The sequence below is a fragment of the Rutidosis leptorrhynchoides genome, chromosome 5 (assembly GCF_046630445.1).
Source record: "Rutidosis leptorrhynchoides isolate AG116_Rl617_1_P2 chromosome 5, CSIRO_AGI_Rlap_v1, whole genome shotgun sequence".
NCBI classification, from domain to species: domain Eukaryota; kingdom Viridiplantae; phylum Streptophyta; class Magnoliopsida; order Asterales; family Asteraceae; genus Rutidosis; species Rutidosis leptorrhynchoides.
The window spans coordinates 66809891-66824989 of record NC_092337.1 but is presented as its reverse complement, the minus strand read 5'-3'; the positions used below and the strand labels follow the sequence as shown (position 1 = coordinate 66824989).

The 15099-nt window shown below is 32.7% G+C and overlaps 1 protein-coding gene across 1 annotated transcript in view; it reads right to left on the bottom strand.

Moving 5' to 3' along the window:
• Positions 1 to 388: 388 nt before the first annotated feature.
• Positions 389 to 15099, bottom strand: part of LOC139848722 (glutamate receptor 2.9-like) — an 82591-nt gene continuing 67880 nt past the window's right edge. The window contains exons 2-5 of the mRNA XM_071838426.1: positions 1661 to 1755; positions 1173 to 1531; positions 523 to 841; positions 389 to 441 (exon numbers count right to left, since the gene is read on the bottom strand). Of these exons, the coding sequence (XP_071694527.1) occupies positions 389 to 441; positions 523 to 841; positions 1173 to 1457 (657 nt within the window). The 5' untranslated portion in view covers positions 1458 to 1531; positions 1661 to 1755. The remainder of the gene's footprint in view (positions 442 to 522; positions 842 to 1172; positions 1532 to 1660; positions 1756 to 15099) is intronic.

Sequence of the window (15099 nt, the reverse complement as noted above, 5' to 3'; positions counted from 1 at the left end):
TTTTTACAGACAAAATTAATGAAGAAGAGTATTATGAAACCGAAGCCGCTAAGTTTGGTAGGAAGTCGAATCTTTACATAGCCCTCACAATACTTTGCAAGGAAGATATTGGCATGTGGAGATACAAAGAAAGCCACGTCTATCTCCCCTTTCTTGAATGCTTCATGGTAACCTTCGATGGATTTATAATGCCTTAAATTATCTGGGCTAAAATCTAAGACTTTCACAAGGTAACGGCTGATGAAAGAATTTTCAATGCAGCCAACAATATAATTATGATTGTTTCCATGAAATTCTTGAGATGGGTGAAACCTCAACTCAGTTATTATTGAAGAAAGTGTAGCTGAAAAACACACAGCAACAATCATGTTTACACAAAACCATGTAGCTAGCGCCATGTAGCTAGCGCCAAGCGAGATAAATTGTTTTTAATCAATTCTCCTGCAGTTCACGTGATTAGGTAATTGTTATGTTATATGCAAATCAAGTGATACCAAAACAAAAAATGATGATATGACTTACTTTGTGACAGTGACAAAATTGCTATTGCGAACCAAATCATCTTTGTAACATATTCGAAGGTTGATGAAGCCTTAAAATCTTGATTTTCATGTACGTGTTCGTTAAACCAGACGATTAATATCGTGCCTATTGTCATTGCCAATAATGCAATCCACAATTTTTTTGTAAACACGTAAAGGAAGATAAACCCTTCTTTGTTAGTATCTCTTTTAGCTGGCACCACTATGACTATTTCTGTCTCCATGTAAGGCTGGGAAAACTCAGCATACCGGTACCGATCTGCTGTTATTTCAATATCCCCAATAACTATATCCAATGTCTGAATTTTGCGATATAAACAACTGTTATATCTTAAGCAAGTTAATAATTATAAATTTTGTAAGAGTAAAAATTATACCACTAAGTTTTTACACAAAAAATTTCACGCAAACGACATTAACCAATAGTTAAAGGGGAAAGAAGGAAGATAGTTAAATAAATCTAAAATTATGATTGGTTGATTTACCTTTGAACATTATTGTGCGGTTCTAGCAATCCTTTTTTGTAATATATGTATATATAGGCAAAATTTATATTCAAAATGTATATATAAATTATATAATAAATAATACATTAAATCTAAAAAAATAAAATAAAATAAAGTTTGGCACCTTATTATAAACTTCTGCCAACAAATTGTCATATGTCCCTTTGTATGGAACTATAACATAAGACAGTGCATATGGAAGTTGGTTCATGACAGCTTCAAGAACTTTTATCAAGAAACCAGTCACATAGGTTTTATTCTTGTTTGGATCGTAAATAACATTGACAAATTGATTAAACACAACTTTTGCAGGCACACCAATCTTCAATAGTTTATGTCCTTTCTCTGGTGGATGATGACTGCTCAGAGGAATTACACCGGACCAATAATTTGGAGGTTTCAAATTCATTCTTGTGTCTATGTAATAGAATACATGGGGTCATCTTCCGTTATTTCTACATCACCGACATCTATATCCAAGTTCTAAATGTTGTGATAAAAAATCACCGTTAATCATCTCAAGATAATTAATTTGTGAGTGTATATATACAAGAAAAAAAAAAAAAAAAAAAAAAAACAAGAAAAAAAAAAAACAAAAAAAAATAATATTACCGTAAAGTGACACATCCACTCGCCATATATGTCTTTGTATGGAATAGAAACATTATAAAATGGATGAAGTTTCTTCTCGACAGCTTCAATCTCCACTGACGACAATTCAGTTGTAACGTTTGTTATTATCTTGTTTGGATCATAGCTAAGTTTAGAAAATTGTTTATGATCATCTTCTGCAGGCACATCGATCCTTAACTGTTTCTTTATATCCCTCAAACATGATGCTTTATACAAAAACGTTGCTTCCTCCATTCCAATTTAGTTCACATTTCGACTTTTCAAGCCCTTCTTTACCGACTTTAACTTAAAATATTTTGATTCCATTTATATATTGTAATATATATATTTAGTTAAATAATACATAACAAAAATATTTTAAGTCAAAATTTGTAAAGAAATACTTCAAAAGTCAAAATGGGACAATTAAAAATTGAACGGATGGAGTATTTATTTATTTATATACTAGATTTATGAGCCCGTTCGTTGAACGGAAGTTGTAAATATTACTTTAGTTTTTAAGATCGTTAGTATTGTAGACTAAAATTAGGAACATAAAATCGTAAATAAATTAGAATCGTTACATGATATTCCTTTAAGGAATGGTCGGTGGAAGAGCCCGTCCTTTCCATGGTATTTTAGAATTAAACAAAAAGTAATTAAATACAATGAAAAAATATATTACATATATTAAGTGCAATCCGTAGTTGAAGTACAATGAATAGATGGGAAGGACTAATATTTTAGGTAAATGCAACAAACGATTGGTCCATTCAATGTTGCACAGTTTTTTTAGTATTGGTATCGTACAAATTTTCAACAGGCTCCTCAAATTTTTGATACTGCTAACACTCAAAAACTTAAATCGAACAAGTTTAAATAATGTATATCGAGTAATAGTTTTAGAACTTTAAAATAGTACTTAACGAGTAAAGGGTTGGTGTTGGTGCATAATCCCAAGTTCTATTTTGTAATGAGTTCTATTTGTTTTGTATTTTCTATTTCAGTTGTGTAAGGATTACGTCATTAATATATTGTGTTTGGATGGTTTAATATGATGACATGAAATGGTTCGAGCAGTTTGGTTGGCTGCTCAGACCATCGACCGATGGTAGGGACCATCGGTCGAGGGACTCTCACCATCGGCCGTAGGTCCCAGACCGCCGGCCGATAGTCACTGGAATATATATATATATATATATATATATATATATATATATATATATATATATATATATATATATATATATATATATATATATATACGGGTTTTGTGGTTCATTGTTAGGTTACACACCACAAACCCTATTGCCGTCCTATTACTCTGTGTTTACCGTCCCAGACCAATCCCCAACCGAATACAAGGCTCTAAGCATCGATTATATCAACTATTTGTTGGTTAGATTGATCCCGATAGTTAATCAAGTATTCGACTCGCCCTAGTTATCGTTTCCGCCGTTAATCTAGGTTAATACGTTTGATCTAAGGTCCATAGTATGTCTACAAAGTGGTATCAGAGCGTAGAGTTGCTGATCCAAACGTTTTTGAGTCGATTTTATAGTTTTTGTTTTAGGGTTTTGGCCAAAACGGGTTTTCAATCAAAAGTTGAAATTTTTACGTTTAAATCTTGTGTTTTCGAGTCTATTTTTGTTCAAGGGCGTTTTTCTGAGGTTTCTATCGGTTTTGTTTAATTCTAGAACGTCAGATTTGATCAAAATTGTAGTTTTTGTCGAAAAACCCTAGCTTTTTCTGCCCAGAATTCGTAAGAACTACCCTTGGCCGATCGTCCTAGACCATCGACCGTTCATCACAACCCTCAACCGTACGTCAGACACAATCGACCGATCATCTAGCAGTGAACCGAAGGACAGTCTTTCATAACTTAGAACCGTTTGTCTTAACCATCGGCCGTTCGTCTTTTGTCCATCGACCGATCGTCTGTTATCATCGGCCGACTGACTCTTCCATCGACCGAAGGTCCTTACGCTAAGATTGAGGTACTGAGTTTTCACCATCGGCCGTCAGTCTTAGACCTCCGACCGATTGTCACCGTCCTCCGACCGATCGACTCGTCCATCGGCCGATCCTCTTTTGAGACAGAATCTTTTAATTGCACTTAAGTAATCTTAATCAATTTTAATCAGTCAAAATGTCTGACACTAATGAACAAATGACAAATGAATACAGCGCGTTAGTAATTGCACCTGGACTACAAAAACTGTTACTTAATGAAAGTGAATCTGGATCAGCGAATAAAGTACCTAGACTTGACAACCTTAAGAATTTCTTGGACTGGAAAGTTAGGTTTGTTATTTACTTAAACGGTGTCGACTCTAGACTTTGGGAATGTATTGAGAATCCGTATGTATGGCAATGCGGAGCAGATGGTGAACCCAAAGAAACTTCACAGTTTAGTCCCACAGAGCGTGAAGAGTACAATCTTGAGTGTAGATGTTATGCTCAGCTAACCCAAGCGTTGTCGAAGGAGATTTTTCAGTAATTTAAGAACCGAAACAAAACATCGTATACTATCTGGTTGGCTCTTCAATCAGCAACAGAGGGTACAGCTACTTATCGTGCGACTAAGGGTAAGGTTTTGAAGGATGAATGGAGGGTATTTGCAGATCTTCCATCAGAATCTCTAGGACAGACTTTGGAAAGATATCGATTATTGGTTGCAGAGATGGCAGATTATAGGATTGAGGTGCCTGATGAAAAGGCAGTAAGGGTGTTGAAAGATGGTCTTCCAGAAAAGTGGGATCATGAGATTGAAAAGATTCAGAACAGGTACAGCTCATCGGGTCGTCCGTTGACACTAACAGCTTTTACGTCGAAGTTGATGGAGAAGGACATTCAAGATGAAGCAAAGAGAAAGAGACTTGGTTCTGTAGCAGCTGCTGCATCATCTTTAGCTTCGTCTTCTAGTACTCATGCTCCACTACAGACAGCATACATATCAGCCAATACTTCACAAATGTCTGCACCATCGTCTCAGTCCGGCTACTTTAATGCTAAATTACAAGCTCAAAATTCTACAATTAAGATGATTGAGGATTCTTCGATTCAACAGACTCAGACTCAGACTCAAACTCCTGTGTTTCAAACTGAGAATATCAAGAAGAGATCTCGCGAATCTATTCAGGAAGATATGGCATTGGCAGCTATTGTTGTTAACTCATACAATGATATGATTGGTGGACAAGTGCTTAATAGTCATCTTGAAAATGAAGACTATGATCAGATTGATGAGGACGAGCTTGAGAGAATGGATATACTCTACTGTATGGGTAGCATTGTGAGACGTGCTAGAAAGTACTTGAAGAGAACAGGACAAAGATCATTGAGTTTGAATCGAGATTCGAAATTTGGTTTTGATATGTCAAAGGTTAGGTGCTACAATTGTGATGAATATGGTCATTTTAAGAAGACTTGCACGAGACCACCCAAGCCTGGTTTTCATGATCCTTTTCACCAGACAACCATCTCAGTTACACCACAACATGTAATTGCAGAGAAAGAATCTTCGGGTTCTGTTCAATCCAAGGCTTTGACTACAACGTATGCGGATGAAGTATGTGACTGGTCCATCTCGGTAGTTTCGCAAAAGGCTAATGCTGTGTTTGTAGGTAAAAGCGAAGCAGAAATTGAAGAGGAAAGAATTGTTCGGAAAAATACAGGTTGTACGGGTAAGGATAATCCGAATTGCACATGCTATGTGTGCAAATGTAATGCTAGGTTGAAGAGAGCAGAAGAGCTGATGAAATTTTGCTTCAGGAAGAGGATTAAGGATAGGTTGTATGATAAGTTTCGCAAAGCTCGGGACTTATCAGATCTTGAGTTTACTACTGACTCGTCTGATGAAGAAGAATGGATGAGTTGTCATGTTGGTACTTGGTTCAGAAAGGAGCTGGAACATTTTCTCAACTGTGATCTTAAGAGTGATGATGAGAAGATTGTTACTGTTCAGAGTCCAGTTTGTGGAGATCAAAGTGAGAGTAAAGGAGGTTATGAGGCTGATTACTCGGATGGTACGAGCTCAGAGTCAGAGTCAGAATCAGATGCAGATTCTCAGGATAGAAGAAATGACTATGCATTCATGGCCAACACGCCCGGAAATGATAAGGTATGTATTGACTCAGTATCTAATTGTTCTAAATGCATTGGTTATGAACAGAAAATTGAGAGGCTTGAATGTGTTATCACAAAGCTTAATGAGATATCTGTTACATGTGAGACTTGTCCTAAGCTTAGAATTAACCTTAAGAATATAAGTTTGAAGAATCAGACTAATAAAAAGAACTATGATGATGTGCTTTTCTACCTTAATAAACAGAAAGACTATGTTGATGTGATTAAGTCTTTAGAAAATCAGGTGGGTCACTTAAAATCAACGGTTATAGATGATGGAAAAGTGATTACTATGTATTTGGGACAGATAGAGACTCTTAAGGCAGAAAGGGATTCATTTAAGTTGAAATACGAGTCTAAAAAAGCTAGGATCGACAATTGGCAAAGGATGTCTTATGTGAAACAGACTTTGAATCCTCCTAAACAGCAGGGTTTAGGTTACAACCAGGTTGCCCAACCACTTTTAGGTGAGTATATTAGCAAACCAGTTGAGAAAAGTAAGGGTCCTGTTGTAGAACTAGACTATGGTAAGCCTAAAGAAACACCTGTTGAGAGTTCTGTTAAGATAGTTGAGTCGAAGAAGCCTTTAGATGTTGTCTCTGAAACAGAGTCAGATACTGATATCGACACTGAGAAAGACAGCAAACCTTTTGAGCTTGTCACTTGTAGTGACCCGAACTTTTCCATGTTTATATATATTAATTGAGATTGATATTTACATGACTAAATGTTTCCAACGTGTTAAGCAATCAAACTTGTTAAGACTTGATTAAATGAAATAAGTTTCATATAGACAATTGATCACCCAAGTTGACCGGCGATTCACGAACGTTACAAATTTGTAAAAAACTACATGCTGTGGTATATATAGACATATATATATGGTTGACATGAGATTATGATGAGTAAGTATCTCACTAAGTATATTAACAATGTGTGATATACATAATAAATGAGATTACTAAGTTAAGAAACTCGAAATGATTTATATAACGATTATCGTTATGATAACGTCTACTAAATACATATGTATCATATTAAGATATTGGTACACTTTATTTAACATGATAAAATGATATTTAAATATATCATTAAGTGTGTTAACAGTGAACTACATATGTAAAAACAAGACTACTAACTTAATGATTTCGAAACGAGACATATATGTAACGATTATCGTTGTAACGACATTTAAATGTATATATATCATATTAAGATATATTAATATATCATAATATCATGATAATATAATAATTTAACATCTCATTAGATATAATAAACATTGGGTTAACAACATTTAACAAGATCGTTAACTTAAAGGTTTCAAATCAACATTTACATGTAACGACTAACGATGACTTAACGACTCAGTTAAAATGTATATACATGTAGTGTTTTAATATGTATTCATACACTTTTGAAAGACTTCAAGACACTTATCAAAATACTTCTACTTAACAAAAATTCTTACAATTACATCCTCGTTCAGTTTCATCAACAATTCTACTCGTATGCACCTGTATTCGTACTCGTACAATACACAGCTTTTAGATGTATGTACTATTGATATATACACTCCAATGATCAGCTCTTAGCAGCCTATGTGAGTCACCTAACACATGTGGGAACCTTCATTTGGAAACTAGCATGAAATATCTCATAAAATTACAAAAATATAAGTAATCATTCATGACTTATTTACATGAAAACAAAATTAAACATCCTTTATATCTAATCCATATACCAACGACCAAAAATACCTACAAACACTTTTATTCTTCAATTTTCTTCATCTAAGTGATCTCTCTCAAGTTCTATCTTCAAGTTCTAAGTGTTCTTCATAAATTCTATAAGTTCTAGTTTCATAAAATCAAGAATACTTCCAAGTTTGCTAGCTTACTTCCAATCTTGTAAAGTGATCATCCAACTTCAAGAAATCTTTCTTATTTACATTAATATATCATTCTAATACAAGGTAATACTCATATTCAAACTTTGATTCAATTTCTATAACTATAACAATCTTTTTTCGAGTGGAAATCTTACTTGAACTTGTTTTCGTGTCATGATTCTGCTTCAAGAACTTTCAAGCCATCCAAGGATCCTTTGAAGCTAGATCCATTTTTCTCATTTCCAATAGTTTTATCCAGAAAACTTGAGGTAGTAATTATGTTCATAACATCATTCGATTCATACATATAAAGCTATCTTATTCGAAAGTTTAAACATGAAATCACTAGAACATAGTTTAGTTAATTCTAAACTTGTTCGCAAACAAAAGTTAATCCTTCTAACTTGACTTTTAAAATCAACTAAACACATGTTCTATATCTATATGATATGCTAACTTAATGAATTAAAACCGAAAAACACGAAAAAACACCGTAAAATCGGATATACGCCGTTGTAGTAACACCGCGGGCTGTTTTAGTTAATTAAAAACTATAATAAATTTTGATTTAAAAGTTGTTATTCCGGGAAAATGATTTTTCTTATGAACATGAAACTATATGCAAAAATCATGGTTAAACTCAAAGTGGAAGTATGTTTTCCAAAATGGTCATCTAGACATCGTTCTTTCGACTGAAATGACTACCTTTACAAAAACGACTTGTAACCTGTAATTCCGACTATAAACTTATACTTTTTATTTATAGATTCATAAACTTAAGTTCAATATGAAACCATAGCAATTGGATTCACTCAAAACGGATTTAACAAATCTATACAAATCATATCCTAGCTAACTTATATTGTATTATATATGTATTCTAATATATTATGTAATCTTGGGATACCATAGACACGTATGCAAATGTTTTGACATATCATATCGACACATGTATATATATTATTTGGAACAACCATAGACACTCTATATGCAGTAATGTTGGAGTTAGCTATACAGGGTTGAGGTTGATTCTAAAAATATATATACTTTGAGTTGTGATCTAGCCTGAGACGTATTTACACTGGGTCATGGATTGATTCAAGATAATATATATATATCGATTTATTTCTGTACATCTAGTTATGGACAACTAGTTGTAGGTTACTAACAAGGACAGCTGACTTAATAAACTTAAAACAGTAAAACGTATTAAAAAATGTTGTAAATATATTTTGAACATACTTTGATATATATATACATATTTTTTATAGGTTCGTGAATCAATCCGTGGCCAAGTCTTATTTCCGAGGAAGGAAATATCTGTGAAAGTGAGTTATAGTCCCACTTTTAAAATCTAATATTTTTGGGATGAGAATACATGCAGGTTTTATAAATGATTTACAAAATAGACACAAGTATGTGAAACTACATTCTATGGTTGAATTATCGAAATCGAATATGCCCCCTTTTATTAAGTCTGGTAATCTAAGAATTAAGGAACAGACACCCTAATTGACGCGAATCCTAAAGATAGATCTATTGGACCTAACAAACCCCATCCAAAGTACCGGATGCTTTAGTACTTCGAAATTTATATCATATCCGAAGGGTGTCCCGGAATGATGGGGATATTCTTATATATGCATCTTGTTAATGTCGGTTACCAGGTGTTCACCATATGAATGAATTTTATCTCTATGTATGGGATGTATATTGAAATATGAAATCTTGTGATCTATTATTATGATTTGATAATATATAGGTTAAACCTGTAACTCACCAACATTTTTGTTGACGTTTTAAGCATGTTTATTCTCAGGTGATTATTAAGAGCTTCCGCTGTTGCATACTAAAATAAGGACAAGATTTGGAGTCCATGTTTGTATGATATTATGTAAAAACTGCATTCAAGAAACTTATTTTTGATGTAATATATTCTTATTGTAAACCATTATGTAATGGTCGTGTGTAAACGGTATATTTTAGATTATCATTATTTGATAATCTACGTAATACTTTTTAAACCTTTATAGATAAAATAAAGGTTATGGTTGTTTTAAAAATGAATGCAGTCTTTGAAAAACGTCTCATATAGAGGTTAAAACCTCGCGACGAAATCAATTAATATGGAACGTTTATAATCAATATGAACGGGACATTTAAGTTGGTATCCGAGCGTTGGTCTTAGAGAACCAGAAAATTTGCATTAGTGTGTCTTATCGAGTTTGTTAGGATGCATTACTGAGTCTGGACTTCGACCGTGTTTTCTTTAAAAATGATTGCTTAACATTTTTGTTGGAAACTATATTATTAACATGCAAATATTATGTGATATATTAATCTCTTAACATGTTTGATATTGTGTGATAGATGTCTACCTCTAGCACAAATCCCATTGACTCACCTAATAATAACGAAGAGTCGAATATATATTGGCAAGATACACAAGTTCCCGAAGAACCGGAAGAAGAGGAACCAGAAGAAGAGGAACTGAAAGAAGAAGAGGTTCCAGAGGGGGGAATAGTAGGAACCACAGAAAACCGGTCAAATAAAAGAAAATCCTCAACCAATGGACCAAAGTTAATAATGGTCAATGGTGTTTCCGCTAAGGAAGCAAAATATTGGGAAAATTACCAATTTTCCGATGAATCGGATCCTGATGAGGATTCCGATGATGTTATAGAAATTACCCCGACCCAATTTAATGAGGCAAAAGAAAATAATAAGGGAAAAGGCATCAAAATAGAGAAATCTGATTCCGACCCCGATGAACTTTATATGTACCGTCAACACCCGTATTTTCAATATCGTGACAATAACTCGGGAACTTCTAAACCACCAGGTTTTTCTAAACCAATGTGGAAAACGATGACTCGTATTAGAGAAACATCATATATCCCTAGAAGATTAGGAAAAAGAACCAAGTCCGAAGTGTAGTGACCCGAACTTTTCCATGTTTATATTTATATATATATTAAATGAAATTGTTATTTACATGATTAAGTGTTTCCAACATGTTAAGCAATCAAACTTGTTAAGACTTGATTAATTGAAATAGGTTTTATATAGACAATTGACCACCCAAGTTGACCGATGATTCACGAACGTTAAAACTTGTAAAAACTATACGATGACATATATATGGTTATATATATAGTTAACATGATTTTATTATAAGTATGTATCTCATTAGGTATTTTAACAATGAGTTATATACATAAAAATGAGACTATTAATTTAAGAAACTCGAAAACGATATATATAACGATTATCGTTATAACAACGTCTTACTAGGTACATATGAATCATATTAAGATATTGATACACTTGGTTAATTATGTTAAATGATAAGTAAATATATTATAAAGTGTATTAACAATGAAATACATATGTAAAAATAAGACTACTAACTTAATGATTTCGAAACGAGACATATATGTAACGATTATCGTTGTAACGACATTTAACTGTATATATATCATACTAATATATATTATATATCATAATATCATGATAATATAATAATTTAACATCTCATTTGTTATAATAAACAATGGGTTAACAACATTCAACAAGATCGTTAACCTAAAGGTTTCAAAACAACATTTACATGTAACGACTAACGATGACTTAACGACTCAGTTAAAATGTATATACATGTAGTGTTTTAATATGTATTCATATACTTTTGAAAGACTTCAAGACACTTATCAAAATACTTCTACTTAACAAAAATGCTTACAATTACATCCTCGTTCAGTTTCATCAACAATTCTACTCGTATGCACCCGTATTCGTACTCGTACAATACACAGCTTTTAGATGTATATACTATTGGTATATACACTCCAATGATCAGCTCTTAGCAGTCCATGTGATTCACCTAACACATGTGGGAACCATCATTTGGCAACTAGCATGAAATATCTCATAAAATTACAAAAATATGAGTAATCATTCATGACTTATTTACATGAAAACAAAATTACATATCCTTTATATCTAATCCATACACCAACGACCAAAAACACCTACAAACACTTTCATTCTTCAATTTTATTCATCTAATTGATCTCTCTCAAGTTCTATCTTCAAGTTCTAAGTGTTCTACATAAATTCCAAAAGTTCTAGTTTCATAAAATCAAGAATACTTTCAAATTTGCTAGCTCACTTCCAATCTTGTAAGGTGATCATCCAACCTCAAGAAATCTTTGTTTCTTACATTAGGTTATCATTCTAATACAAGGTAATAATAATATTCAAACTTTGGTTCAATTTCTATAACTATAACAATCTTATTTCAAGTGATGATCTTACTTGAACTTGTTTTCGTGTCATGATTCTGCTTCAAGAACTTCGAGCCATCCAAGGATCCGTTGAAGCTAGATAAATTTTTCTCTTTTCTAGTTGGTTTATCCAAGGAACTTAAGGTAGTAATGATGTTCATAACATCCTTCGATTCATACATATAAAGCTATCTTATTCGAAGGTTTAAACTTGTATTCACTAGAACATAGTTTAGTTAATTCTAAACTTGTTCGCAAATAAAAGTTAATCCTTCTAACTTGTCTTTTAAAATCAACTAAACACATGTTCTATATCTATATGATATGCTAACTTAATGATTTAAAACCTGGAAACATGAAAAACACCGTAAAACCGGATTTACGCCGTCGTAGTAACACCGCGGGCTGTTTTGGGTTAGTTAATTAAAAACTATGATAAACTTTGATTTAAAAGTTGTTCTTCTGGGAAAATGATTTTTCTTATGAACATGAAACTATATCCAAAAATCATGGTTAAACTCAAAGTGGAAGTATGTTTTCTAAAATGGTCATCTAGACGTCGTTCTTTCGACTGAAATGACTACCTTTACAAAAACGACTTGTAACTTATTTTTCCGACTATAAACCTATACTTTTTCTGTTTAGATTCATAAAATAGAGTTCAATATGAAACCATAGCAATTTGATTCACTCAAAACGGATTTAAAATGAAGAAGTTATGGGTAAAACAAGATTGGATAATTTTTCTCATTTTAGCTACTTGAAAATTGGTAACAAATCTATTCCAACCATAACTTAATCAACTTGTATTGTATATTATGTAATCTTGAGATACCATAGACACGTATACAATGTTTCGACCTATCATGTCGACACATCTATATATATTTCAGAACAACCATAGACACTCTATATGTGAATGTTGGAGTTAGCTATACAGGGTTGAGGTTGATTCCAAAATATATATAGTTTGAGTTGTGATCAATACTGAGATACGTATACACTGGGTCTTGGATTGATTCAAGATAATATTTATCGATTTATTTCTGTACATCTAACTTTGGACAACTAGTTGTAGGTTACTAACGAGGACAGCTGACTTAATAAACTTAAAACATCAAAATATATTAAAAGTGTTGTAAATATATTTTGAACATACTTTGATATATATGTATATATCGTTATAGGTTCGTGAATCAACCAGTGGCCAAGTCTTACTTCCCGACGGAGTAAAAATCTGTGAAAGTGAGTTATAGTCCCACTTTTTAAATCTAATATTTTTGGGAGGAGAATACATGCAGGTTTTATAAATGATTTACAAAATAGACACAAGTACGTGAAACTACATTCTATGGTTGAATTATAGAAATCCAATATGCCCCTTTTTATTAAGTCTGGTAATCTAAGAATTAGGGAACATACACCCTAATTGACGCGAATCCTAAAGATAGATCTATTGGGCCTAACAAACCCCATCCAAAGTACCGGATGCTTTAGTACTTCGAAATTTATATCATATCCGAAGGGTGTCCCGGAATGATGGGGATATTCTTATATATGCATCTTGTTAATGTCGGTTACCAGGTGTTCACCATATGAATGATTTTTATCTCTATGTATGGGATGTGTATTGAAATATGAAATCTTGTGGTCTATTATTATGATTTGATATATATAGGTTAAACCTATAACTCACCAACATTTTTGTTGACGTTTTAAGCATGTTTATTCTCAGGTGATTATTAAGAGCTTCCGCTGTCGCATACTTAAATAAGAACGAGATTTGGAGTCCATGCTTGTATGATATTGTGTAAAAACTGCATTCAAGAAACTTATTTTGTTGTAACATATTTGTATTGTAAACCATTATGTAATGGTCGTGTGTAAACAGGATATTTTAGATTATCATTATCTGATAATCTACGTAAAGCTTTTTAAACCTTTATTGATGAAATAAAGGTTATGGTTTGTTTTAAAATGAATGCAGTCTTTGAAAAACGTCTCATATAGAGGTCAAAACCTCGCAACGAAATCAATTAATATGGAACGTTTTTAATCAATAAGAACGGGACATTTCACGAAGAAGAAGAAACCAGTGATTCAGATTAGAGGGGTGTGAGCATGTTATGTAATAAATGTATTGTAGTGTGCTTGTACTTTTATGTTCTATGTAAAAATTTCTTGTATTGTTTGTTTTTACGAATCTAATCTGAAATGTCCCGTTCTTATTGATTAAAAACGTTCCATATTAATTGATTTCGTTGCGAGGTTTTGACCTCTATATGAGACGTTTTTCAAAGACTGCATTCATTTTTAAAACAAACCATAACCTTTATTTCATAAATAAAGGTTTAAAAAGCTTTACGTAGATTATCAAATAATGATAATCTAAAATATCCTGTTTACACACGACCATTACATAATGGTTTACAATACAAATATGTTACATCGAAATCAGTTTCTTGAATGCAGTTTTTACACAATATCATACAAACATGGACTCCAAATCTTGTCCTTATTTTAGTATGCAACAGCGAAAGCTCTTAGTATTCACCTGAGAATAAACATGCTTTAAACGTCAACAAAAATGTTGGTGAGTTATAGGTTTAACCTATATATATCAAATCGTAACAATAGACCACAAGATTTCATATTTTAATACACATCCCATACATAGAGATAAAAATCATTCATATGGTGAACACCTGGTAACCGACATTAACAAGATGCATATATATAAGAATATCCCCATCATTCCGGGACACCCTTCGGATATGATATAAATTTCGATGTACTAAAGCATCCGGTACTTTGGATGGGGTTTGTTAGGCCCAATAGATCTATCTTTAGGATTCGCGTCAATTAGGGTGTCTGTTCCCTAATTCTTAGATTACCAGACTTAATAAAAAGGGGCATATTCGATTTCGATAATTCAACCATAGAATGTAGTTTCACGTACTTGTGTCTATTTTGTAAATCATTTATAAAACCTGCATGTATTCTCTTCCCAAAAATATTAGATTTTAAAAGTGGGACTATAACTCACTTTCACAGATTTTTACTTCGTCGGGAAGTAAGACTTGGCCACTGGTTGATTCACGAACCTATAACAATATATACATATATATCAAAGT